The sequence below is a fragment of the Canis lupus genome, chromosome 16 (assembly GCF_003254725.2).
Source record: "Canis lupus dingo isolate Sandy chromosome 16, ASM325472v2, whole genome shotgun sequence".
Classification (NCBI taxonomy): domain Eukaryota; kingdom Metazoa; phylum Chordata; class Mammalia; order Carnivora; family Canidae; genus Canis; species Canis lupus.
Window position 1 is genome coordinate 11,956,202 of NC_064258.1, and position 25,969 is coordinate 11,982,170.

Below are 25,969 nucleotides of genomic sequence, written 5' to 3' on the forward strand. Positions count from 1 at the left end.
CCGGGTCCCCAGGATCGCGCCCTGGGCCAAAGACAGGCGCTAAACCGCTGCGCCACCCAGGGATCCCAATTTTGAGCAATTTTAAGAATTTTTCAAAAGTTCTTTCATATTACTAAAGGCTCAGGTTTCACAAAACAAGCCAGTGGCTAGTTTAAAAGCCCAGGCTGCTACCCCACAATTGGCTTCTGTAATGTGTGAAGTGCTTATGAGTTAATTAGTCGCAAGGCATTTTTCTTTATGTTTATTTTTTTTTTAATATTTTATTTATTCATGAGAGAGAGAGAGGCAGTGACACAGGCAGAGGAAGAAGCAGGCTCCATGAGCCCGACCTGGAACTCGATCCCGGGTCTCCAGGATCAGGCCCTGGGCTAAAGGTGGCGCTAAACCGCTGAGCCACCAGGGCTGTCCGGCATGCAGTTTTTATGATCTTGTCATATCTCCCAATACTCCCCATAGGGTACTCTCAAAGTACCTAAAAGTATTTGGGATTCCTAGAATCGACCATGACATTTTACACATTCCTACTCTATACCTGCCACTCCTACTGCCTAGAGAATTCCTATTTATACATCAGGACCCGTTGTGAATATCATCTGCTCTGTGATCTCCTTTGGAATTGTGGTTCCATCCTCTGTGCTCCAGAAATATTTTGAATACAGCTCTAATGCAAAATGTACATCAGGTATTTAATGACTTGTTTATATATCTTCTTTCCCACTCTACTGGGAGAGCCACAAGGTCAAGATAATGTACATCCTCCTGCCTAGAACATGCACAGGTTTAGAAAAGCAGTTCATTAAGTTCCTCAAATTGGAGGAAGGACCGGCTGTGAGATATGTTTCCCCAGGATGCGTGGACAGGAAGCCAAGGGAAGGAAGGAGTTAATAGTTCAACCTTTACAATGTTATGATTGGTAACCTTGGATTTGAATTTCTGTTTAACACAATTGGCCAGTGAGAACGCATTTTCATCACAAATCCTTATTTCCTCCAAATTTTCTAAAAACATCACCCTATCAGTTTGAATCCTGCAGGCTCTTTCTCAGCCAAAAGGAATTTCCCTTTAAACAAAAACTATTCAGACATTTCCAAGATATGAAATGTTTAAAAACCAGGATTTTACACTCAGACAACTAGGAAACTGTTTGTGGATTTTTTTCCCCCAGACTCCTCTTATTTGCCAAGAAGTCTGAAGAGGATTTTTTTTTTCTGATGTTAAGAAAAATGTTTCCTACCTCTGTGCCTCTCTGTTTTTTCCATTCTTTATATTGTCTGGGTTTTACAGAAGCAAGGTTTTAAGTCAGGAAAGAGAGGCTACAGAATGCAACACAACAGCTGCCAATTGAGCTGTTCCAACAATACAGGCAATCAACTAAATCTTGTTGGTGTGTTAAATCATTTTTTAAAGCTGAAAGGCCTTCAAAGGCAAGAGCATGATACCCAGAATAGAACTATGGGGTTAAAAAAAAAAAACCTTGGTGGCCATGTGATACAAATGCAGTATTTTACAAGTTGGATAAACTGACACCCAGAATGTCAAGTACCTTGTAACACAAGTTTACACATCAAAACGACATGCTCCAAAGAAAAAGTCTCTTCCAAGAGCCATCATTGATACTTCTAACAAGAAGCAGGCATAGGAATTTGGGTGGCTCAGAGTAACCCATCTCTACTCTTAAAAACACCTCAAAGCTCTTCAGTAATGTCAGCACGGTTTGGGTAAATAAATTACTCCAGAATAGAGCAAGTCAAAGGCAGGCAGTTCAACAGGAGGCAATTGCAACTGAGCTTGACAGCAGGTATACACAACGGAGGAAATATATGGTACACGATTCTAAGAAGTTATGTCTGATTTTTGCACTGACCTGCCACCTAGTCCTAGAAAAATTTAGACATACCACCTCAGAACACCACAAAGTGTTTCCCAACCCAAAGAATAAGCACAAGCCCAGCTAAAACACAGCTTGCATCTGACGAGTGACACTGACTCTAGAAACAACTGTGTCCCAGTAATGACCTGTGAGTTTCTCATGGGTCTATACAGCAGGAGAGCTAAGTCAGTAAATAAATGAGATACCCTGAGATAAATGGGGTGCAGTGATAAAAGGAGTTCAAAGTGTCCCCTACTCTTCTCAGAATAATGATCATGAAGATTCAGGATTACCCAGTCATTGCCCTTCCAGAACTAATGAAGGCCCAGAAGAATCTTGGGTTATACCAAACTTTCCATCAATAGGCAAAAAAATAGATACAAAGATCTGAGAACTGGCTGTATTGAAAGTGATAGAGGGGAGCATACAGAAAGAATAGAAGGCCAAGTACCAAACACGCACATTTAGGAGGTAGCAAGGAAGCCAGTGAAAAAGGAAAAGCTGAGCCCCTCAGACTGTCACGGAAGCCGATCACGAATGAGTTATGAGATGACCTTGTAGTCAATGCTGCCAAATTATGTCCATGAGGCCTAGTAGGTCAGGACAGAGAAAAGACTAGGTGTAGTAGTTATAGAGAAGTTGGAGGACCTTCTAGCAACAGTGGGTACCAGAACTGACAGGGTGCAGAAGTAAGTAGAAAGTAAGGAAATGCAGGCAGTAGGTATTGACTACTTATTTCAGAAAAGCTGGCAGTAAACAAAAGGGAAAAAATGTGAGCAAGAAGGAGCAACAGCATCTGGCAAACATGTGTTCAAGGCAGAGACCTGTGTTTACAGCAGAAGGTAGAAGCTGGGGAGGGCAGGAAATGAGGATGTGTGCGAGAAACTAATAACAGGCTCTTGTGCTTCCTGAGTGATGTCAGACTCCTAAGGTCAGAGCATCTCTGCCTCAGAGAGAAGATGTTAAGTCAGGGGAGACGGAGGAAAAGCCTATCTATTATGGGCCAGGCAGTGACATGTGAGGTAACATGGCCCTTGACGTCAAATCTGCCTGACTTTGCCAAAGCTCACCCTTTCCACCATGCTGCCCTCAGCTCCACACTAGTGGAAACCAGGGCTGTTACACAATCACCCACACTCCCACCTCCAAACTAACGAAAAGATCATTGACACCAAATTACCCATGTTGCTTCCACACTAAATTTTCAGATTTCCAGAAGCATTTACAAGAATTTAGAGTTTAAAAAATATATGAACGAAAGAGGTCAGAGCCACCGAACTTAACCATTCTCCGAGAGTGCCTCACTCCACTTCTTTAGGCATCAAGCAATTATTGTGTATCTCTGAGCATCTTGCACTTGGCTAAGTAAGCATCATGAGAATACAGAAAAGCCAAAGTTGTGTCCCCTGTCCTCAAGGAGCTTATGTTTCAGCTAAGCCAATCTATTGATTGCTCTAGGCCTCAGATTCTCAGTACATAAAACAGGCCAATGCCTCCCATGCACCCCGCAGATGACCTATATGTTTCAATTCAGGAAAAATCTAGGTCACTTAGAACTTCATTTGGAAGAGATGGAAAGCATGTGATGAGCAGGGAGGAAGAGGAGGAGGCTCAAGGTTGATCCAAAGATCATGCTTTTCATCATTTTCTTTCAATCTGGACTCTGCAGTGGCAGGGAACATGAACACTCCCCCTCATTCATAAAATTACTCACTTGGACAATTGAGACATTCTATAGCCGTAGGCCCAAAATCCTACCAAATAACCAAGCAACACCTAGGGCCATCTGCCTCGAGACAGCAGACAGATCAGAGCCATGCCAGGCTGAGGCAGGCAGTTCAGGATGCCAATAGGTACACCTGGGCTTATCACTATTTGAATAGCCACGAGCAACCGAAAAAAAAAACAGAAAAAAAAAAACAAAACAGCTTCCTTGAAAACTGACATTCAGCTTTCCACCTGCAGATCTGAAGTTGTGTGGACCTCCCAACAAAACAAGTCATTCTTGTCTTACATGATAAGCATGATTGTAGGCTTAGTTACCTTTAGCCCTGATATTTGACTCTGATACAGACAGTTCAGATAATATAGTCAATTCTACATTTCCTAGCTAGTGAGTTGGGACACAGCAGCACATCCTCCCTGATCACCTTTGTGTGCATTTCCGAGAGGCCAGTCTTGTCTCTGTGGTCTTCCTTCATTCGGTACTATTAGCACAGGTAAATAACGCTCTTAGAGCTTTGTAAGTGGCACAGTACCTGGTTTGATCTTTTATTTCCAAGGCTAATTACTGTGGATTATAAAACATTTTCCATCTGCTAGCCCACCTCTGTGAGGAAAACAGCCATTGGTCAAACAAACACACTAATGAAAGGACTGCCAACTCAGACTATTTTTCCAATGATCATGCTGAGTGAGCTACCGATAGCTCTTCAAGCCCCAGATGACTAATCTGAGCCAATCATGAAAATCCTGTTCTAGCCATTGGTTTTAAAATGGTTAAATGACCCCATCCTTGTCGATGAAGCTCAAAGAGAAATCAGCTGGCAGACTTCTGAGAAAAGTTTCTTCCATTCTAAAAAAGGACACAGCAAGGCTCAATCTCTCTTTTTCCTCTGAATATTGCCATTTTGAATCAAATACCAGAAACTCATATGGCAATGAGTTGTTTTCTCATTGCATTGAGCCCAAAGATGAAATTTGCACATAGATGGATGGCTGTTAGGACCATAATGACACGGAGGAGTTGCCCAGTCAGTCAAACAAGGAGCTATATACTTACAACGTGACATAATAATTTACTTATTGTATAAGCAATCTGAATCAGGTTTCAGTTACTTACAGCTGCAAAAATTGTAATTTAATTCAATTATTCACCTAGATGCAATACTTCGTTTCTCTTGCAAGACCAGCTTCACGTCAGACTTCCCTGCTTCCATAGAACATTCTTACTTGGGGTCTTTGAAGAAAGAGGGCAAGCACAAAATCCAGTAGTGCCCTCTCAACTTTCAGCAGTATGCCTGAGTCCACCTGCCCCCAACCTGTGTTATCACCATGAGAACAATTTCAGAGACAACAATCTAATAGGTCAAAGAAATTTCACCAAGCCATTGAAAATCCTTTAGATCATAGATATATTAGCAACACATGTACCTGGCTGCTTTATGAATAAGAGCCAAGTATATGGAATAGTAGAAGAATAGTGAGTGCTCCCCCCACTCCCCAAATATTTCTCCCCTACAACTTGGGTATTGCCAGAAGTTCTCCATTTAGAAATCCACCTTTTGGGATCCCTGGGTGGCGCAGCGGTTTGGCGCTTGCCTTTGGCCCAGGGCGCGATCCTGGAGACCCGGGATCGAATCCCACGTCGGGCTCCCGGTGCATGGAGCCTGCTTCTCCCTCTGCCTGTGTCTCTGCCTCTCTGTGACTATGACTATCATAAATAAATTTAAAAAAAAAAAGAAATCCACCTTTTTGAGTGGAAGTAATTACTGTTAAATATAAATGCCCATTTAGGGGTCATGTTAAACTTTACTAATATTTAAATTTTCAGTGTAAGCTCATCAAATCTTTCATGAGAGCAAAATTTAGGAGTTAGAAAGAGAACACTATTACAGTGAGTACTTGAGGCCCAAGAAGGGAGGAAAACATGAAAACAAAGGTCAAGAAAGGTGAAGTGAGAGCCTTGAAGACAAACTATATTTGCTTTGCAATTCGACTAGAACTCATTACTTATCATTCAGTGCGTGAAGATCAGGTGACAAGCAATGATATCCTCAAGCCAGCAGGACCCTGGGTTCCACCTCAGAACCTGGTCAGGGGCCAATAACAGGAGTTGTCCCCAAGGTGGTACATCAGCCCCAAATCTTCAATATCCCATTGGAGTCACATCAGTTGCTGGGCCAGCCAGGAGGAAGGGGAAACCACCAGCCTGTGAGATTAGCCAACTCCATCCCAGAACTCAGTGATAGATGTGGATGCCAGATGGCCTTCACATCTGGACACAGGTTGAACAGCCCCTTAACTCTCTACCTCCCACTGTCTGGTATTGGTCGTTTCACTTGAAGAACCAACCAGATATAAAATTTTAGTGCACAGCCAATAAGTAACCTTACAAGTACTAGATTGATATGAACAGCATTGAAAACAAAACCAAACATCATTATCTTTGCAGACTCCATCATATAGTTTTCTACGAAGATTAAAATCATTGCAAAAATTGAAAAAAAAATCCCAATTTTCCAGATTGTTAAACTGAGATATAAGAAAGTTACCAAGATCAAAAAGTTTATCAGACCCAAACTCACAGTTAATCTTCCACCCGTAGAGCCCCCTTCCACCAAGGATTCTGGCCTCCTCCTCTCTTCACCAAGGCCTCCACTGACTTGGAAAGTGTTGAGCCTTTTTTTTTTTTTTTTTAAGATTTTATTTATTTATTCATGAGAGACACAGAGAGAGGCAGAGACATAGGCAGATGGAGAGGTAGGCTCCCTGTGGGAAACCTGATATGGGACTCAGGACTCAATCCCAGGACCCCAGGATCACGACCTGAGCTGAAGGCAGAGCTCAACCACTGAGCCACCCAGGTGCCTCAGGAAGTGTTGAGCCTTAATGGAGCACCAGATCTCCTCTCCCGCTAGGGAGACTCAAGTTAAAATTACCTCTAGTCCAGTCTTACATGGTGCCTTTAAGCTTTAATTTTACATTTTCTAAATACATTCTGGAGGTAAAAAATAGAACAGTATAAAAGAGGTAGTATATAAATAACTCCCTTACCCCTGCTCCCTCTGTTGACCCCCCCAGTCCCCAGATGACCATGCCAGAAACAATTATTCATTTCTTGAGCGTCCTTCCAAATATAAACTGTGTCTATATTAGTAGATAAAATTTATAGCCTGTTTCCCTCTTTAAATTACAAAATCCCACAACGAATGCCCAGAAATGTAATTTGCACCGAATCTTAGAGGAACACAACATATGTGTTAGAAATGCCCAATATCCGGGCAGGTTTGGGGGAAGGAACAAGGTTTCTCACAATGCTTTCAAACCAGAAAAGAGACACACTCTCATTTTTAGATCTACCATCTTTTCTAGGCCCACTTTTAGCCTATACACACTCTGGATACAACAGCACTCACTGTTTTAAAATAATATGTTGTCAAAAATTAAAAAAAAATGTCATCTGTATGGAAACTTTTAAGATTTTTTATTTATTCATAGAGACAGAGAGAGAGAGAGAGAGGCAGAAACACAGGCAGAGGGAGAAGCAGGCACCATGCAGGGAGCCCGACGTGGGACTGGATCCAGGGTCTCCAAGATCGCACCCTAGGCTTCAGGCAGCGCTAAACCTCTGCGCCACTGGGGCTGCCCGGAAACTATATTTTAAGCTCCAAGAGGAAGCCCAAAGCTCTAAAAACTTGGGATCTAATGAGCAAGTGCATATTCATTCTATCCATGTACTTCATTATTTTGTAAGCTTGGAACCTGTCCCTTCTAAGCCTTTGTCCTTCTGAACCAAGAAGTCTTCTCCCCACTAACCATATGAGAAAAACACTGCTCCAGCTGGTTCACAGAAGGTGCCAGAGAAGGTACAATCGCAGCTTCAGGCGATTTGAACCCTCTACATTTTTAAAATCAGGTAGGTGACAGGTTTGCTAAAACAGGGCATTAGCAATCATGCATGTGGTAACTAAATCCCTATTTAGGCCTGGGGGTCAGACTATTCCACATTTTGGACAAACAGCAATAATAACCAGCTCTGCAATTGGATACCCAACAGAGTTCAAGAAACAGATGGGAAAGTTATCTATTTTCAAATCTCTGCCAGACTCCCCTTAGTTTAGAAGCAATACAATCCAGCCGTCTGTTGCTACTAAATCCAATACCTCTTTCAACACTAATTCATATACATAGTGTGTTGGCAAGGACCCGTAGTAATGATGAGTGGCATTTTATAGGAGTGAGCTGCCCAGAAGAGAGACACATTCCTAAGTGGCAGACATAAAAGTCATTTTAAAAAAATAAAAAAATAGAGGAAAAATAATCACACATCACTGCTTCATCACAGTAACATAGAAAAACTGACCTCTTGGGGGATCCCTGGGTGGCTCAGCGGTTAAGCACCTGCCTGCAGCCCAGGGTGTGATCCTGGAGACCTGGGATTGAGTCCCATTTCGGGCTCCCTGCATGGAGCCTGTGTCTCTGTCTCTGTCTCTCTGTCTCCCTCTCTCTGTCTCTCATGAATAAATAAATAAAATCTTTAAAAAAGAAAAACTGAGCTCTTAATGCCAAAAGGAATGTAAGGTCTCTACCCCTGACACTCTTCATAAAGATCTTAATTAGAGCCAGTCCAAACTGTTCTGTCTGGAGTTAATGTCATAGTCACAGGTAGCATCTTAAATCCTAGTCTGTGATCTCACAAATGCAAGTCACAGGCCGAAAGGGAATGTGTATGCCTGTGCACAATTCATGCCACCAGCTGAAAGACAACCCCAAAGCTGTGGCATTACAGCTGCTGGATGAGATATTTTCATAGTATGTTTAAGAACAAAAGAGAACTGTCTCCCCCCTCCACCCCATGGTTCAAATGCCGCCCATGTCAGTAGAAACACCTGGAGCACCCAATTACCAGAAGATATTTGAGGGCCAATGTGTTCTAAGTCCTGGACTGACAACAGGAAGTTCATCTGGGCCCCCAAACCAAATGCAGCCCAAATGGTCTCCTCGGGGAAAGCCTCAGTGAGTAAAACCCAAATCCCACTACACATCTGGCTTTTGCCCCAGCATGAACTACCACTCCCTCTCCGCCCTACACTCTGCATTTTTCCAACAAGCCATTCTCAGCCATCACAAATGCCTTGGTGGGAATCACAGGGAGGCCCTCATCCCTTTTCCCAAAATAACGTAGACCAGAGGCAAAGGCCAAGGAGGTGGGGCCTGCAGGCCATTTTGCAAAAGTTTCAAATATCCTGGCACTGACCCCCTTAAAAAAAAATCATGAAGGGAAAACAGCCAAGCTTCTCGTTTTCTCATTAGTTCTCTGTCTCTGTCTCTCACTCATTACTAACTTCTGCATTTTTAAGAAACAAGCAAAAAGTAGATCTCACATAAAATCATATTAACATTGCTGGCTGTTGGAAGCAGGAGTTTATTTTGCAAACTCAATGCCAAACACTTGAACCTGACACCTTTAAAAGAAATGTGCAGTGTTCTGTGACAGTTCAATCCCCAAACGGGTCCCTGAGGCATAAGACGGAACAAAGAACTGGGGAGCCGTTCCACCTCCTCCAAAGCCTTTCTGACATATGCAACTGCCTCAGATTTCCATACTCTGCTGATCTTTCCCCTGAAGAAGAGAGAGGAAGCAGATTTATTGGCTGTCCAGTTAAAGAGACCAAATAACGTAGTCTCTCTCCTACATGTCAAAGAAGCTTTTCCAATACACACACACACACACACACACACACACACGCACACCCGTGCAATTCCTTCCAGAAACATAGAAAAAGTAAAGAGCGAGACTGTGACAGCGAAGGGAAGAAAATGCCACTTTGTTTAGTTCTCCAAACCTTCCCAGGGAACAGCAGCAGACTCAACAGTGGCACCGAATTCTCCACCACCTACCCCTTGGGCTCTCCCCTGCCCCCCAGCAGGGGTGAAACAGGCTCGGGAACAGAGCCTTCCTTGCCAAAGGAACACAAACTGTCACTGCGATCACGGAAGCCCGAAAAGGGCCAGGGGCCCACCCTGGTCTGTCCGGGGGGCAAAAGCACACCTGTCGCTGGGTGTCTGCCCCGGGCATGCCTGCCTCCTCCCCGACACTTCCTCCGCAGCCCCCGCCCCCCGTGCCCTTCAGGTCCTCACCGTGTGGTACATCAGAGCCTCGGTTTCCCCGGGCTCCGACAGCTCGCTCAGCTTGCGGTCCCACTGCAGGACGCTCTGCTCCCCGCTCTCCAGCACCTCCATGCCGGGCGAGGATGCTGCGGCCTGAGCACAGCGGGTGGAGATGCCTCCGCGGTTAGGGTCCCGCGCGGGGTGTGCGCGTGCGCGTGTAGCTTAGGCACCTAGGAAGGAAGCACGTCCTGTGCTCTATCTACCTGCCGGAGAACCAGCTGCCAGGTGCTCCCGGCCGGTGACCTCGGAACTCTGAGAACTGCCGGGGGAGACAGGCTGTCCAGGGACCCGGCTGAAGGCTGATGGGGCTACAGCAGGGCGCGCATCCAAAACAGAGGCAGATCAGGTCTCACCCCAAGAAAATCCCTTTGCAATAAGCCCACTTCCCACTACCGCCCCAGACGCAAACTTTGAGACTTCCCCAGGGCTCCTCCGCACGGCTCCAGGACCCCAGCTAATGACTCCACCCCCCTCCAGGGCAGTGACCAATCGGATGCTCACCGCGCCCGCCCGACCCAATCAGAAGTCAGGGATCCCGCCCCGTCCCGCCCCGAAAGGCTGGGCAGCGGGAAGGCTCAGCCCAGGCTTTGGAATGTGGGCGGGGAGCGCCTCTGACGTCACCGGGGAACTCCCTCTGCCCCGGCGAGACAGCCGACCAATGGAGTGCTCGGTTGGGGCGTGATGGACAGAGGGCGAGGCCAATGACAAAGGGGCGCCTGCAGGGGCCCAGGGCGGGATCCTGGACACCTGGGATTGACTCTCACATTGGGCTCCCTGCGTGGAGCCTGCTTCTCCCTCTGACTGTGTCTCTGCCTCTCTCTCTCTCTCTGTCTCTCTCTCTCTCTCTCTGTCTCTCATGAATAAATAAAATAAGAATCTTAAAACAAATGGCGCTGCTGGAGGAAGGAAGGTCGGTGAGAAGATCAGGTTAACTGTGAGGAGGCACCTGACATAAGGGGGTGCCATGGAAATGGGGTCCATGGGAGCCAGACTGGGGAGGGATGTCTGAGCAGAAAAACCAGACAAGAGATTCATCCTATGTTGCATGAAGCCCCGAGATACATAGCGATGTGGATGGAAGTGTTACTAAGAGAAATAGAAACTATTTTTGAGAAGAGTGAGAGTAAAAAGTACATTTTTACATATGTTGAACTTGAGAAACCAGCCATTTCTGCCCCTCCGGTAAGAACTGGGTTGGGGATCAACATTTTCCATTGATGAGAGTATGCACGATGGCAATTCAGGAAATCCGTCCATCACTACATTTCAAATATTAGACAAGTCCTGCATTTCCTGAAGTACTGCTTTGATCTGCTGCCCGCCTCTGCACCCTTGGTGATACCCACGGCTTGGAGGGTGAGATGCCTGCATGTACCTTAAAAGTCTGCTTATGGTCTGATCAATCTCTGTCTTAAGCTCTATCTGCCATTACATGCCTCGCTCAGTCTGTTTTGATGAAATCTGACACACCCCGGCACAGTCTTTGAGATTTTCTGCATGTTGTTTGACTTGCTTAAGATGTTCTTGTCCATAAAATGACATATTCCTTTTGCTTATGTTCATGCTGCATTGATATGGATATGTTGTTCATTGATGTCAGACTGCAGCCTCTTTTAATAATTCTAAAAGAGATCTGAAAGATATGATGAAAATCACTTAAGTATAAAATAGGTTAATTTGCCTTTTCAAAGAAGATTTTAAGACTTCCCTTGTAAGGCACAAGTCATGCTAGATTGTGGCAGTGAGTCTACACGTACATACAAACCCCAGAGGTAGATAGATTGCTGGGTAGAATTTACTCTTGTCCTCTGTTTATAGCTATCTTTATGAGATGGTGTCTTTTCAGGCAGCCAACATCTTTCATGTGATTGATGTGACCGGGAAAATAGAAGTCATGGTTTATTAATCGTGGTTGGGAGAGAACTAAGTAAAACTTAACCAAACAAAGGAAAGTCAATACACTTGATGTCGGGCAAGCCAGACATACTCATCTGTTTTCAGTTAATTGATAATTTGATCACCCAAGCAAATTATGGAGGAAATGAGGCATTCTCTAGGTTAGACAATAATACAAAGACTGGTTGAGATGCTTCTCTTAGAAGGTCCCGTTCAATTGGAATCACGGTGTGTGAGATCTCAAAGCAACCTCAACAACCAGCTGAGGCAGCCTGTTGATTACTGGGAGCTCACACACACAGCCGAGACAGGCTGCCCCAAGCTCAAGCCACTGTTGTATCCGCAATCTAAAGAGATTAAGGGTTTTCCCAGGTTGATGGTTAGTGATGAAAATGGAACTTTTCGATAATTTCTTCTCACTCTTCTAATTTAAAACAACAACAACAACAACAAACTCCCTGGATTCTATTCAGTATCGGTGGCATAGAAGTGTTCACGAATGTAAAGTGTATATAGGAATATGTTCACAGCATGGACACAAGATGCAAACATTACCTCATAAAACTTACCTATGAAAATGCTGTATTTTTGCACATTGATGAGGTACACTAGAATGATCAAACCCCTTTTGCAAAATATCAATTGGAATTTATACGATCTGCTAATTAGTTTATAAACTATTTTAAAATCGAGTCTCCTACGTCCAGGCCTATGGGTTGGAGTTCGGAACCAGGTGGTATTCTCAGTTATATACTGCTAAGTTAAGAGGTGAATTCCTGAAGGGTAGTTTTAAGGGGTGTATCTCATTGCTTTTCATCAAACATTGATTACTGAGGTATCATCACATAAAATGGACAGATCTAACATGAATTATAAAGTCGATGCACTCGCATAGCCGTCACTCAGACCAACATAGAGAAAGTTCGTAGCACCACAAACTCTTCCCTAGACCTCTCCCATCATTACTTTCCTCCCCAAGGGAATCCCCATTCTGATTTCAAGCACAGTAGAGGATTTTTCCAGGTTCCACATTCATTTACATGGCTATCATAAACAAACCTGCTGTGAGTGTATATACACGTCCTTGGAGTACAGTACTGAGAGGAAAATGGCTTCATCATGGTTGAGAGCTAGTAGTTGACAGCCTGTAACTAAAGTCAGTTTCCCAAGACATTTCGCCAATGCAGATTCCCAAGAGCAATGCACAAGGTGCTTTGTTGCTTCAAACCCTCACTCACACTTGTTCTTATCACACGCATGTGTTTCATATTAGTGTCCTCCTGAGCCAATGGTGGTATTCATTGTGGTTTTAATTTGTGTTTCCTTGATGATTAATGATATTGGACATGGATAACCACGTAAGTATATTCCTTTGTGAAGTACCTGTTCATATCTTCTGTCCATTTGTCTGTTAGATGGTCTTTGTGAAGGTTCTTTCTATATTCTAGATAAGCATATGCACGTATGTAATATATACCAATATAGATAGTATTTATACATATAAAATATGTGTATTCCTTCACACATTCCAACTCTCATAATGGTGTCTTTTGATGAACCTAGAGGGTCATGATTTTAATGAAGCCCAGTAGGTGATTCCCATTTTATGGTTAGTAATTTTTGTGTTCTGTTTAAAAATCCTCACAAGTCCCACAGACATTGTTGTGTGTTTTATTTTAAAACTGTAATGTCAGGAGATCCTTGGGTGGCTCAGTGGTTTGGTGCCTGCCTTCGGCCCAGGGCGTGATCCTGAAGTCCCGGGATCGAGCCCCACGTCAGGCTCCCTATGTGGAGCCTGCTTCTCCTTCTGCCCTCCCCCTCTGTGTCTCTCATGAATAAAAAAAATAAAATCTTTAAAAAAAAAAAAGAAAACTATAATGTCTTACCTTAAAGTTTTAAAATTAGAATTCATCTGGAGTAGTCTTTGGATTATGATGCAAACTAGGGGTCAAGGTCAGCCCCCACCGTAAATATTCAACTCATCTTGCACCATTTTTTGATAAGAAGCCCTCCCTCAAGGGCCCCCCAGACCATAAGACAGGTGGTCATATATGTGTGGATGTATTTCTGAATCTCCTATTCTGTTCCAGTTCTGTTTTACTCAAATTTTGCCCTAATGCCATACTGTATTATCACTGTAGTTGGAAAATCCTCCAACTTTGTCTTCAAGAGTGAGTTAGTCATTCCTGACTCTGTCTTCCCATATACATTTTATCTATTTTTATTTTTTATTTTTAAAGATTTTATTTTATTTTTTTAAGTAAACTCTATACCCAACGTGTGGCTCAAACTCACAGCCCAGAGATCAAGAGTCACATGCTCTACGGAATGAGTCAACCAGGTGTCCCTCCATAGAAATTTTAAAATCAGCTTATCGTAGGACACTTAGCAGGATTTTTATGGGGATTACATAGAACCTAAAGAACATTACAAGGAAACTGGTATTTTAAGATACTGAATTCTCTTACCTATTCCTCCATTTATTTAGATCTTAAAATTTTTTGTCTTTTGCTTTAACTTTATTTTGCTTTTTTTAAATGAAGTTGATTTTTTGATGCTATTGTTAATGACACTATTTTATATTTTTTATTTTCCTACTTTACATTGCTAACATACAGAAGTAATTGGTTTTTATCTATACCTTATAATAAGCGAAATTGCTATGCTAATTCTAGAAGTTGATTTGTAGATTCATTTGCATATTCTTATACAAATTCACATCATCTGCGAATAATAGCAAGTTTACTTGTTGCATCATTTGTATGCTTCTTAAATTTTCATTTTGCTGTATCATATTTGATAATCCCTTCAGCAAAACACTGACTAGCAGGAGCGGTGGTCTAGGCTTTATCTCAGTCTCGGTCCCTGAAGGACAGATTTCAATTTTTTTTTGTATTTTCTTAATGTTCAGTTTATTGGGTTGTATTTCAGTGCAATGCAACTGCATTGCATTTTTTTAAATAATAAATTTATTTTTTATCGGAAAGATTTCAATTTTATCCCTTCAAGAATTGTATTGACCTGGATTGTTTCAAAATACACTCTTTATCCAATTAAGGAATGGTATCTCTATTTGTAGTTTTCTAGGATTTTGTCATGAATGGGTGTTGAATTTTATTAAAAGCTTTTTTCCCTGTATCTACTGGAATAATCGTGGTTAATTTTCTTTTTTATTCTTTCAGCGTGAGGTAGAGGGATTTCTTTCCAGACCGAAACCAAACTTGCATGCCAGAATTAACTCCATTTTGTCATCATGTGTTACTGTCCTTATAAATGACTGCATTTTATTTGCTAATATTGTGTTTACTCACTAACTTTTAGCTTATGTTCATGAGTAAGACTGGTCTCTACTTTTTCTTTCTTGTAACTGTCAGGTTAATATAAAGCGGTAGTTTATCCACATTTTCTAATTTGTGAAGAATTTTTGAAGATCAGTGCTATTCTGTCAAAACTCGTGGCATCCTCTCCTTTTGGTGAAGCCATTTGGGCCTGACTTGTTCTTTAACTGTCATTTAATAGACATAGAACAAATAACATAGAATACTTTTTCTTGTTGCCAGTTTTGTTAAAAGTTTCTCAAGAAACTTGACTGTTTTGTCTAAATTTAATGATTTTTCATGATTTTTTTCTCCTTTTGTTTTGTTTTGTTTTGTTTAGAGAGAGAGAGAGAGAGAGTTGGCAGTGGTCTGGAGGGGCAAAGAGAGAGGGAGAGAGAATCTCAAGCAGACTCCCTGCTGAGTGTGGAGACTGACATGGTGCTCCATCTCATGACCCTGAGATCATGACCTGAGCTGAAATCAAGGGTCAGATGCTCAACTAGCTGAGCCACCCGGGCACCCTAATCCTTTTACTTTCTTAAATAGACTTTATTATTATTATTATTATTATTTTATTCATTTCTTAGAGCACTTGGAGGTTCATAGCAAAGCTGAGCAGAAAGTACTGAGAACTCCCACATACCCGCTTCCAACATAAATGCACAGCTTCCCCCACTGTTGGCCTCCCACACCACAATGAAATGTTTAGGATCATCAATAAGTGAACATTAGCACATCCTCACCCAAAGTTCATGGCTTACATTATAGTACACTTTTGCTGTTGTCATTCTATAGGTTTTGACAAATGTATTATGACCTTTATCCACCATTGTGGTATCTTGCAGAATAGCTCCACCGCCTTAAAAATCCCCAGTGCTGTGCCGACTCAGCCCTCACCCCTCCAACCTCTGGCAGCCACTGATCTTTTCACTGCCTCCAGAGTTTTGCCTTTTCTAGAATGTGATACAGCTGGAATCACAGAATGAATCAGCCTTTTCAGAGTGGCTTCTTTTCATTTAGTGTGTTTTAAACTCCGTTCTGAGGTGTATATATGGTTGTGAAAGGTGTCTTTTCTATCTCCAGTTATAATCTGTTCTTGAAGACTATTTAACCTTATGTTTATATTGTCATCTTAAGCTGAGTTTCATGCTGTATGTTTTTTTTTCATACATTTTACTTTCATTATTGACTTTATATGTAAAATTGGACCCTTTCAAGCAACATTTTGAGGTCTTCCTTTTTTATCTACTCTGTCAATACCTGCCTTTTAATTCTAGAGTTTAAACAATTAACTTTTTTAAAGCTTTTGAGAAAGAGAGAGAGAGAAAGAGAGAATATGAATGAGGAGGGGCAGAGGGAAAGAGAGAAGCAGACTCCTTACTGAGCAGAGAGCCTGACACAGGCCTTGATCCCAGGACCCAGGACCCGAGCTGAAAGCAGATGCTTAACCATCTGAGCCACCTAGGCGCCCCTTAAACAATTAATTTTTAATGTAGTTTTGGCATGGATGGATTTAGGTTTACCATATTCTTTGTTATCTCTTTGTCTTATTCTGTTTCTCTTCCTCTGCTTCTTTTTCCTTTTCCTTCCTTTTGGATTATTTGATTTTCAAAAGGTATTCTTTTAAAATTAGGCTACTATTGTTATGGTCATATCTCTGCATTTTTTAAGTGTTTCTTTAGGAATTACCATATGCCTCCCTACCCTCCTTGGAGTTCATCCTGCAGTATCTTAGGGCACCAGGTAAAATGTAGAAACCGTGCCGTTGTATTGGTGATTTAACAGCACCCGTCCCACTGACTTCTATGATGTGGTTATCATATGATATACAGTCAAACCCCTATCAGTCTATACTGTCTTTTTTCTTATTCTCAAGAGTCATATCTAGATTTTAAAAACTTAAAAGGAAAAGCAGTCCTTTATTTTTATCCTAATCATCTTTTGTGTGCTCTTTTTAAAAAAAAAAAAAAAGAAAGAAAAGATTTTATTTATTTGAGAGAAAGAACACATGCAGGGAGAGAAGAAGGAGGAGGCAAAGAGGCAGAGGGAGAAGCAGGCTCCCAGCTGAGCAGGGAGCCTCATGCAGGGCCTTGATCCCAGGACCTCGAGATCATGAACTGAGCTAAAAGCAGATGCTTAACCAACCGATCCAGCCAGGCAACTAAGCCAGCTGGGCAGCCCAGTTTCTGTTTACCTTGCTGCATTCTTTTTTTTTTTTTTTAATTTATTTATGATAGTCAGAGACAGAGAGAGAGAGAGGCAGAGACACAGGCAGGCTCCATGCACTGGGAGCCCGACGTGGGACTCGATCCCGGGTCTCCAGGATCTCGCTGGGAGCCTGAAGTGGGACTCGATTCCGGGTCTCCAGGATTGCGCCCTGGCCAAAGGCAGGCACTAAACCGCTGCACCACCCAGGGATCCCCCCTTGCTGCATTCTTAAAGACGCATATGCATCTCTGAAATCACTCCCCACTGCCTTAAATCCTTTGCTTCAGCATTTCTGGTAAAGCAGACCTTGTGAGTCCAATCCTCTCAGTCTTTCTTTCTGAAAATACTTTTATTTCACTTTAATTCCTGAAAGGGACTTTTGGGAGCTGTAGAATTCTTAGTTAACAGTTCTTGTCCTTTGTAGTTTAAAGATGTTCCACAGCTTTTTGGCCTCCAGGGCTACTGATGAGGAATTTGTGGTCCATAGTTAATGTATCATTTTCCTATTATGCTTTCAGAATGGCTTTCTTTGGTTATTATTTTTAAATTTTTAATTGCAATATAGTTAATAGACAGTGTTACAGTAGGTTCAGGCATACAGTATGGTGATTCAGTGTTCCATACAACACACACTGCTCATCCCAAGTGCCCCCCCTGAATTCCCCATATTCTTTTCACCCATCCCTCCAGCCACCCCCTCTGGTAACTCTCAGTTTGTTCTCTATTAAGAGTCTGTCTCTTGATTTGTCTTCCTCTCTTTTTTCTTTGCCCATTTGTTTCTTTAATTCCACACGTGAGTGAGGGCATATGGTATTTGTCTTTCTCTGACGGACTTATTTTGCTTTGCATGATATGCTCTAGCTCCATCCACATCATTGCAAATGGCAAGATTTCATTCTTTTTTAATGGCTGAATAATGTTCCATCGCGTATATACACCACATCTTCTTCACCCGTTCATCTATCAATGGGCACTTGGGCTGTTGCCATAATTTGGCTATTGTAAATAATGTGGCTGTAAACACGGGGGTGCATATATGCCTTTGAATTAGCATTTTTCTGTTTTGGAGGTAAATTCCCAGTAGTGGCAGTTACTAGATCATCAGGGTAGGTCTATTTTCAGTTTTTTGAGGAACCTCCATACTGTTTTCCAGAGTGGCTGCACCAGGTTGCATTCCACTAATAGAACAGGATGGATTAAATGGATTACAGACTTAAATGTGAGACCTGAAACCATAAAAGTCCTAGAAGAAAGCTCAGGCAGTAATTTCGCTGACATGGACCATAAGAACATTTTTCTAGCTCCTGAGGCAAAGGGAAACAAAAGCAAAAACAAACTATTGGGACTTCATCAAAATGTTATGCGGTAGACTTTCAGAAGTAACAGTTCTGAAGAATACTGGGAAGGAACAGATCAAAGAAAGAGGGAACCGGAGTTACAACGAGATCTATCCTGGAAAGATAATGAATATGTATTAAAAACTCTTGGTAAGTTTTGACTGAAACTTTAAAAAATACGGGTAAGATAGATTTGCAAATTGAGGAGGCAAAAATGCTGCACGATGTGGTGTTCCCGTTTTAAAAATATCTCACTAAAAAGTCAGTTTCACTCCAACAAAAGACTCTTTCAGTATTCCACGGCTTAGGAACACATGGGTTCAAACAACAGGTTCCATTTTTAGTATTCTCTTTCGAAAATAGCACTCATGACCCCAGGAAAACAGGCTAAACATGCTAAGATTGCAGAGCACCCCTACAGTTGCTTGCTCAGGACCACCTATTTGGGATGATTACTGTCCACGTAGGTGCCCAGTAGCATTTAGAGATATACTGAAGACATAGGACAGTGGGGCTACTGTGGACCATGGCACCTCTGTGGTTCTGCTTTGCTCGCTGCTGCAGAGGAAAACTCAATGCACTCAGGAAGACTCAAAGTCTGACTGCTGCCAAGGCCCTCACCACCTCACCAGTCCCACGGCCCCACCCGCGATCATATGTGCTTCCTCCCAGGTAGACACTCGGAAATTTCCACGTATGGTCTCATTTACTCCCCACAGGCCTCTATAAGGCAGACACTTAGAGAGCTCTAGCAAAACAAAGCCTACAGCAAGGGTCACACTGCAGGAACCCAGAGTCATGTGTGACTGCAAACCCATGTTTTACCTCTTCATACAGAGTGGCAAATGCTGCACAATTTTCCAACTACATTATGCTGTATGAGTCTTTGACGACCATCTGCTATTCAAGCATACATAACAGAACAAAGGCCCCACGGACTGAGGACAGGTGACCCAGCTTGGAAAGGGCAAGCGTGGAAACAGACACCAGGTCTTCTAAATTGCCCTCAGACATCTTTTCCTGGTAATGCAGTAGAGAGGGGCAGCATTCCTGTTATGCAGACTAGGAGTAGGAGAGAGAAAAAAGAGGTCATTAGCCTTAGGGACAACTGCTGTTGGCTCTCTAATGATCAGAGTTTAGTAAGTGGGAGATATAAAGATAAGAGTACAGTTGCTCCTTGAACAACTTGACATATATATGCCATAAAGATAGAGAGTTCAGTTGCCCCTTGAACAACAGGTGTTTGAAATGCATGGGTCCACTTCTTTATACACAGTTCAGTACCATATATGTCTTCAGTCTGGTGGTTTTCCTTTTTTAAAGATTTAGTTGGTTATTTAAGAGAGAATGAGAGAGAGTGTGTACACATGAGTAATATCTCACATATTCTCATTTTAAAGCTTGACTAAGACATCCTAAGACATCCCTATTGTTTCTTTTTTACAACATAACATGAAAGGAAAGCTGTAAATGTTTTACTGCAAGATATGGAGCTTCTTCTGGTATTTTCACATTTTTTATTCTAATACTTAAACCTGGTAGCCGACTGAACATTATTTCACTTTGGGGATCCACTGAAACTCTTACTACACTTAATCCCTGTGACAAATGATGTCTGAGCATCTTCCCATATACTTATTTGACATTCATTTGTCTTTTGTGAACTGTCAAATCATTTTGCCCATTTTTAAAAATTGGGCTATTTGTGGGGATCCTGGGATCGAATCCCACACATTGGGTTCCCTACAGGGAACCTGCTTCTCCCTCTGCCCGGGTCTCTGCCTCTCTCCGTGTGTCTCCCAGGAATAAATAAATAAAATCCTTTAAAAAAAAAAGGCAGTCAATAAAAACAAAAATTGGGTTGTTTGTTTTCTTATTACTGGCGTTTGAAAGTTATTTATACCTTTTGGATGCAAATCTTTGTTTAGGTGTGTGGTTTACAAAGATTTCCTCTCAGACTCTGGCTTGTCTTTTTATTCTCTTAATGTCTTTTGCAGAATAGAAGTCTCTGATCTTGATGATGTCCAATTTTAAAATACATTCCATTTCCTTGCTGTCTGTTTACCTTGTGTATCAATTACCGAGAAAGAAGTGTTAAAGTCACGAACTGTCATTGTGGATATGTCTGCTTTTCTTTTCAGTTAGAGTAGATTTTGCTTTATAGATTTTGAAGTTCCATTTGTAGATGAAGACACATTTTAAATTGTTGTGTACTATTCATGGATTGACCTGCTTATCATTTTTAACTTTCCTTGCTCTGAAGTCCATGTTATTTGATATCAACACAGACAGCCTCACTTCCTTTTGTTTAGCGTTTGTAGGATATATCGTTTTCTATCTTGTTACTTTTGATCTATCGTTAAAGGAAATCGGGACTGGACCATAGTTTAAGTGGTAAGAGCAGATTTTATTCAGGAACTATTGCAATAGGGGAAAAGAGACCCAGTCCAGGATTAGGCTCAATTCTGAACACACCATGGACAAACGGAGATTTATAGCCAAGAAGCACATTGGAAGTCAGTGGATAGAAAATTGCTAAGAGGGAACACCTGGGTGGCTCAGTACTTGAGCGTCTGCCTTTGCCCCAGGGCGTGATCCTGGAGTCCCAGGATAGAGTCCCACATCGGGTTCCCTGAGTGGAGCCTGCTTCCCCCTCTGCCTATGTCTCTGCCTCTCTCCCTGTGTCTCCCCAGGCACCCCTCTTCCTTATGATTTTAATAACATTTTTTCCCCAGCTCACTTCATTGCAAGATACATATTAATCTACTGTTTATATCATCAGTAAGGATCCAATCAACAGTGGGCTACTAACAGTCAAGTTTTGGCGGAATCAAAAATTATACGTGGATTCTCAGCTGTGCTGGGGGATGCTGTCGGGACCCCTAATCCCCACGTTGTGGAAGGGTCAGCTATATTGTGATGAATTTGTAGTTCTTTACTGTATTACACTTTCCAATTTTGTCGCTTCTACAAAAACCTGAAGCAGAGAATACAATGTTCATTGAAACCACTGTTTCAGTAACTAAATTTGAGCTACTGTTGATGAAATTGAGTGCTGTATATTTCTTGTTATGAGAGTATCTCGTGCACGCATGCACACACACCATCCCTACAGAGCCTTGTGTGCGCTCCTTGTTTTCCACTCGATGCCAGAGAAACTTCCCTGTTTTATCCATAAAGTTCACGTTTCCAAAGCCAACCAACAGCACTGCAAACATGGACTAGTGGTAACAGGAGCGAGGGATGTCTCGGTCCAGTTAGACCAGAGGAGTGGCAAACATTGTTGCCGCCAAAGCCAACGGAAAGCCCGTTTACAAATATGATGGTCACAAACGACACTTCCCTACAAAATAAAAGTGGCATCGTGTTGTCTCATCCAAACTCTCTGTGGCCACAACCAAGCGAGAAGCTTCCAGCTTTCCTGCACTTACTTGCTTCCCTTACGTTTGTCACCTCAGATACACGACTTTTCTTGTGTGCAGCTCATGTTTTGATTTTTTTTTGTAACTTCTTCTAAAACTTTCTAAGGTTTTGTTGTATTAATTTCTTCAAAGAATATCAAAACTTTCTAGCTAAGGATCTCCTACAAATGACTGTGTTGTCTTTACTTCAAATACTCAATAAACTTCCTTTGTACTCTTAAGAGTCATTAGGCACCATGACAACCCACCGGTTAGTTCTCAACATTTTGCAATTCAGGTCACTAGTCAGCTTTCTTCCTGGTCTTCAGACCTGCTTCAATACAACAGGTAAGTTTAAAAACAACTTTCATCTGTGAAAAATCCCATAGGAGTTCAGGATTGTTGCACTCTAATGGATACATGGAAGCAAATGTGTATTTCTAGAAGCCAATGAATTTATGACTAGGAAAAGATACAGCACCTGTAAGTTGTTCAGCTTCTTCCTCAAAAGTAGAGCTAACAAAAAAAGTCAGTGCATATGTAGAAAAAGCCTTAAATAAGGGAGGAAGAGAAGTAGAACATGTTAAAAAGAAGGCCAAATGAGAGAGGCATCCTGCCTCTCAGTATGGTTTCCTTATCTTTTACTGCATTTAGGATGATTATTTTATTTAGTTTTTTAAAAGGTTTATTTATTTATTTATTTATTTATTTATTTATTTATCCATGAGAGTGACAAGAGAGGGAGAGAGAGGCAGAGACACAGGCACAGGGAGAAGCAGGCTCCATGCAGGGAGTCTGACGTGGGACTCGATCCCAGGTCTCAAGCATGAGGCCCTGGGCGGAAGGTGGCACTAAACCACTGAGCCACCCAGGCTGCCCGGATGATTATTTTAAAGTATTAAGAGGTATCATGCTGGGAAAATCCTTTCAATGACTGGAAAAAACAAATAGTCACACAATACAATTTGCTGACAGCAGACAGATACGATGAATGTTGTCAACTTTCTCCTTCATTAACCCTATGACAAAGCACTATTTAAAGTACAAGGGAAGGCTATGGGAGGACTTGCTTCCACCTCTATTTCTGTTGGCATTTTCTTCCTTATGTTTGTCAAGACAGAGAGAAGGATCCTATCCTTTCTTCCTCTCTTTCTTTCCTTCCTTCCTTCCTTCCTTCCTTCCTTCCTTCCTTCCTTTCTTTTTTTCTTTCTTTCTTTCTTTCTTTCTTTCTTTCTTTCTTTCTTTCTTTCAGTCTTTAGCTGAAAAAAAGGCTAAGCTATAGGATTTTATTTTTTGATGAAAGTCATGGAAACCTGGAGACTCATGAGTTTCAAGCTTAGGGTTTCTGAACTGAAATTAAGAATTTAAGGATTACAGTAAAGTCTCAGAGCAAGAGATATGAGGCCAAGTATTTTTCCATGGAAGCCCAAAGAGAAAAACAGAGGCTGACGACAGAGAAGAGGTGTACCATAAACCACAGATGATGTCAGAATCGTGATTTCTGTTCAATCTTGCCATGTATGCATGGATGTTTGTACAGATACACACTCATAGATCTCTGACAGTTCTTATTCCTCAATGGTTATGCTAAAGGTTTGGGGGGTGGGGACCATCATTCTTTGTCTTGGGATATTTTGCTTACTCTTTCCTATGAAAGGACATAGAAAATTAAGTATAAAGATAATTCACAGATTTCAACTGTAACAGAAAATATCAGTTTTTAGTCCATAAAATCCAAACACCTACTGATAAAGCATCCTAGGATGCTTTATCACTATAAAACTCCAATGGGACACACGGGAAAACTTCACATAAACTACTTCCAAAGACAAAATTATTTTCACACTTTCTAGAGGTATTCAATATTTAATGTTGATGTCTAGAGGAAAGATCTTAAGGACTACAGATGCTCAGACATTGTAGAAAAGGATGTAGTACTGCCACGTCTACCATCAATTCTATCTAAGCGAGTGCTATTTTATGGTGTTACTTATTACTGTATATAAAAGTACTGAAGACCAAGATTCTTTGGACATATTCGTACAGTTTCCCCAAATCTATAAGATGGAAATAGGACTTTTTTTGAGCATTTTTTTCCCTCCTGATTCACTAGCACCTCTCAAAAATAAGCTCTAGGGATTCATGAAGTCCATTCGATAATATCCTAAACACCACAAATTACATATAAGACCACCATGTTGATATAGATCTACTCAGATTGTCAAGGAATTATTTAACTTAGATTATGAGCAGCTACGTTTACCAGTGCTTCCAGTCTGGGACCTCATTTCTAAGCGTGTGGGTTTGTTCTCCTGTTTTAATAATAACCAATTTAACAATCAGCTTGGCAGTCAACTACTTTACAGTTTCATTAATATTAGCTCTCTTCGGGGATCCCTGGGTGGCGCAGCGGTTTGGCGCCTGCCTTTGGCTCAGGGCGTGATCCTGGAGACCCGGGATCGAATCCCACGTCAGGCTCCCGGTGCATGGAGCCTGCTTCTCCCTCTGCCTGTGTCTCTGCCTCTCTCTCTCTCTCTCTCTCTCTCTCTCTGTGACTGTCATAAATAAATAAAAATTTAAAAAAATTAGCTCTCTTCTCATTTATACATGAAATGACTGACACTGTGGGACTACTTGTTTTTCTAATATACCTGTAAAAGGGCTCTGAATTCAAGGTAACAAACCTTCTGGAAGAATTAGCTCAGGCTCTTTTGTTTAAACTCAATCTTTGTCTTGTAGAACCTCAATGTATATTTTACAATTTTCTTCCAATACTTTAGGACTCACTTAAACTTCTAGTCCCAAAACCACGATTTCCTTTTGTTGCTGAAAGGACTTAGAAATGCAACAAAGTTACGAGCTAGAAGTTTTTCAGTTTTTGAATGTCAGTGAAAACCAAACAAAAGGAAACAACTAAAAAATTCAAGGAATTCAACTGGAATACAACGTGGTCTTCATTTCACAGGACTCCCTCTATCGTTAATCCTCACGAGAACGAACACAGAAAGGAAGCTACTCCCTTACTGTATAATGAAAATCGTGATTTTTGGAATGCTTTTTCCCAATCAAAAAGCTCTCGAAACTAGTTCTTCCTCTCTCCTCTTTCCTAGTTTTGAGTAAAAGACCCTTCTTAGTAATGATCTGGTACATACCGAGCACTGCTGGTTGGCTGCACACACACGTACAACAACATGAACCCAACAAGCAGAACCAAACGTCACTCTCCTTTCACGGCTCTCCGATTCTTTTCTATTATCAGACATTTTAAGTTACGAGGCAGAGATTGAAGGTTGACTAAAGCGAAGTAAAAACTCTCCACTCTTTCGGGGATCTCTTTTTGACCTTCCTGTCACCTTCTGAGCCTGGCCCTCTGAAGGCAGTAGAGCGCCCTGTTCTCTTTATATGGGTCCCAGATAGCCTGAGCCACATGCTTTACTCCACCATCACCCATCAGCAGCACTTGGCTTCTGGGCCTTACCTGTTTGAGCCTGGCACGGCTGTCGGTGCTGAGTGTTGCGAGGAGCCGAGATGGCACCTGCTGATTCGAAGCCACTGCAGGTGTTGGTCACACCTCTGACTCACTGTCCCGACCTGGAGGAGCCACCTGCACCCTTTGCCCCTCCGAAAGATGTATCAGGCCCCAGTGCCCACTCTCGAGTTCGTCGAAGGGCTGGAGCAGCCACCTCCCTTACTGGGGCAGCCAGCCTTGGTCCCCAAACAGCAGCTCGTGATGGCTGCACCCGACGGAAGGCGTCCCCTCCCCCCTCGTTGCACGGTTTCTAATTTTTGTGGTTGTCATAAACCTCTATAATTGCGTCATGAGTTTTGTTTGTAATAAAGGATAAGTTAACTTCGTACTGATGCTTTTAAATTATACATCGCGGTACTCTACGTCCATTCCCAGTGTCGCACAGGCGAGACCAGGAGGTACCTGGGCCCCATTTCCACCACACAGACAGCCGACTACTGACCGTCGTGCCCATGCCCTCCCTGCTGCCCCTGCAGCCCCTGCCTTTCTTTTTGTCTCCGCGGCCTTTCCTCCTCTGG

At 42.2% G+C, this 25,969-nt stretch overlaps 1 protein-coding gene across 7 annotated transcripts in view; it reads right to left on the reverse strand.

Moving 5' to 3' along the window:
• The window catches only part of LOC112670468 (cyclic AMP-responsive element-binding protein 3-like protein 2), a 40,555-nt gene extending 14,887 nt beyond the window's left edge, over positions 1-25,668 (reverse strand). For 6 of the 7 annotated variants that reach the window (XR_007402781.1, XR_007402782.1, XR_004805513.2 and 3 more), the window contains exon 1: positions 9,734-10,223. Coding sequence is in view for 2 of the 7 variants with exons in the window: in XM_025464187.3 (XP_025319972.1) it covers positions 9,734-9,835 (102 nt within the window). In the remaining 5 variants the exon portion in view is untranslated. Of the gene's footprint in view, positions 1-9,733; positions 10,224-25,400 lie in introns of those variants that run through there. The other variant, XR_007402783.1, reaches the window with a different exon arrangement.
• Positions 25,669-25,969: the final 301 nt, after the last annotated feature.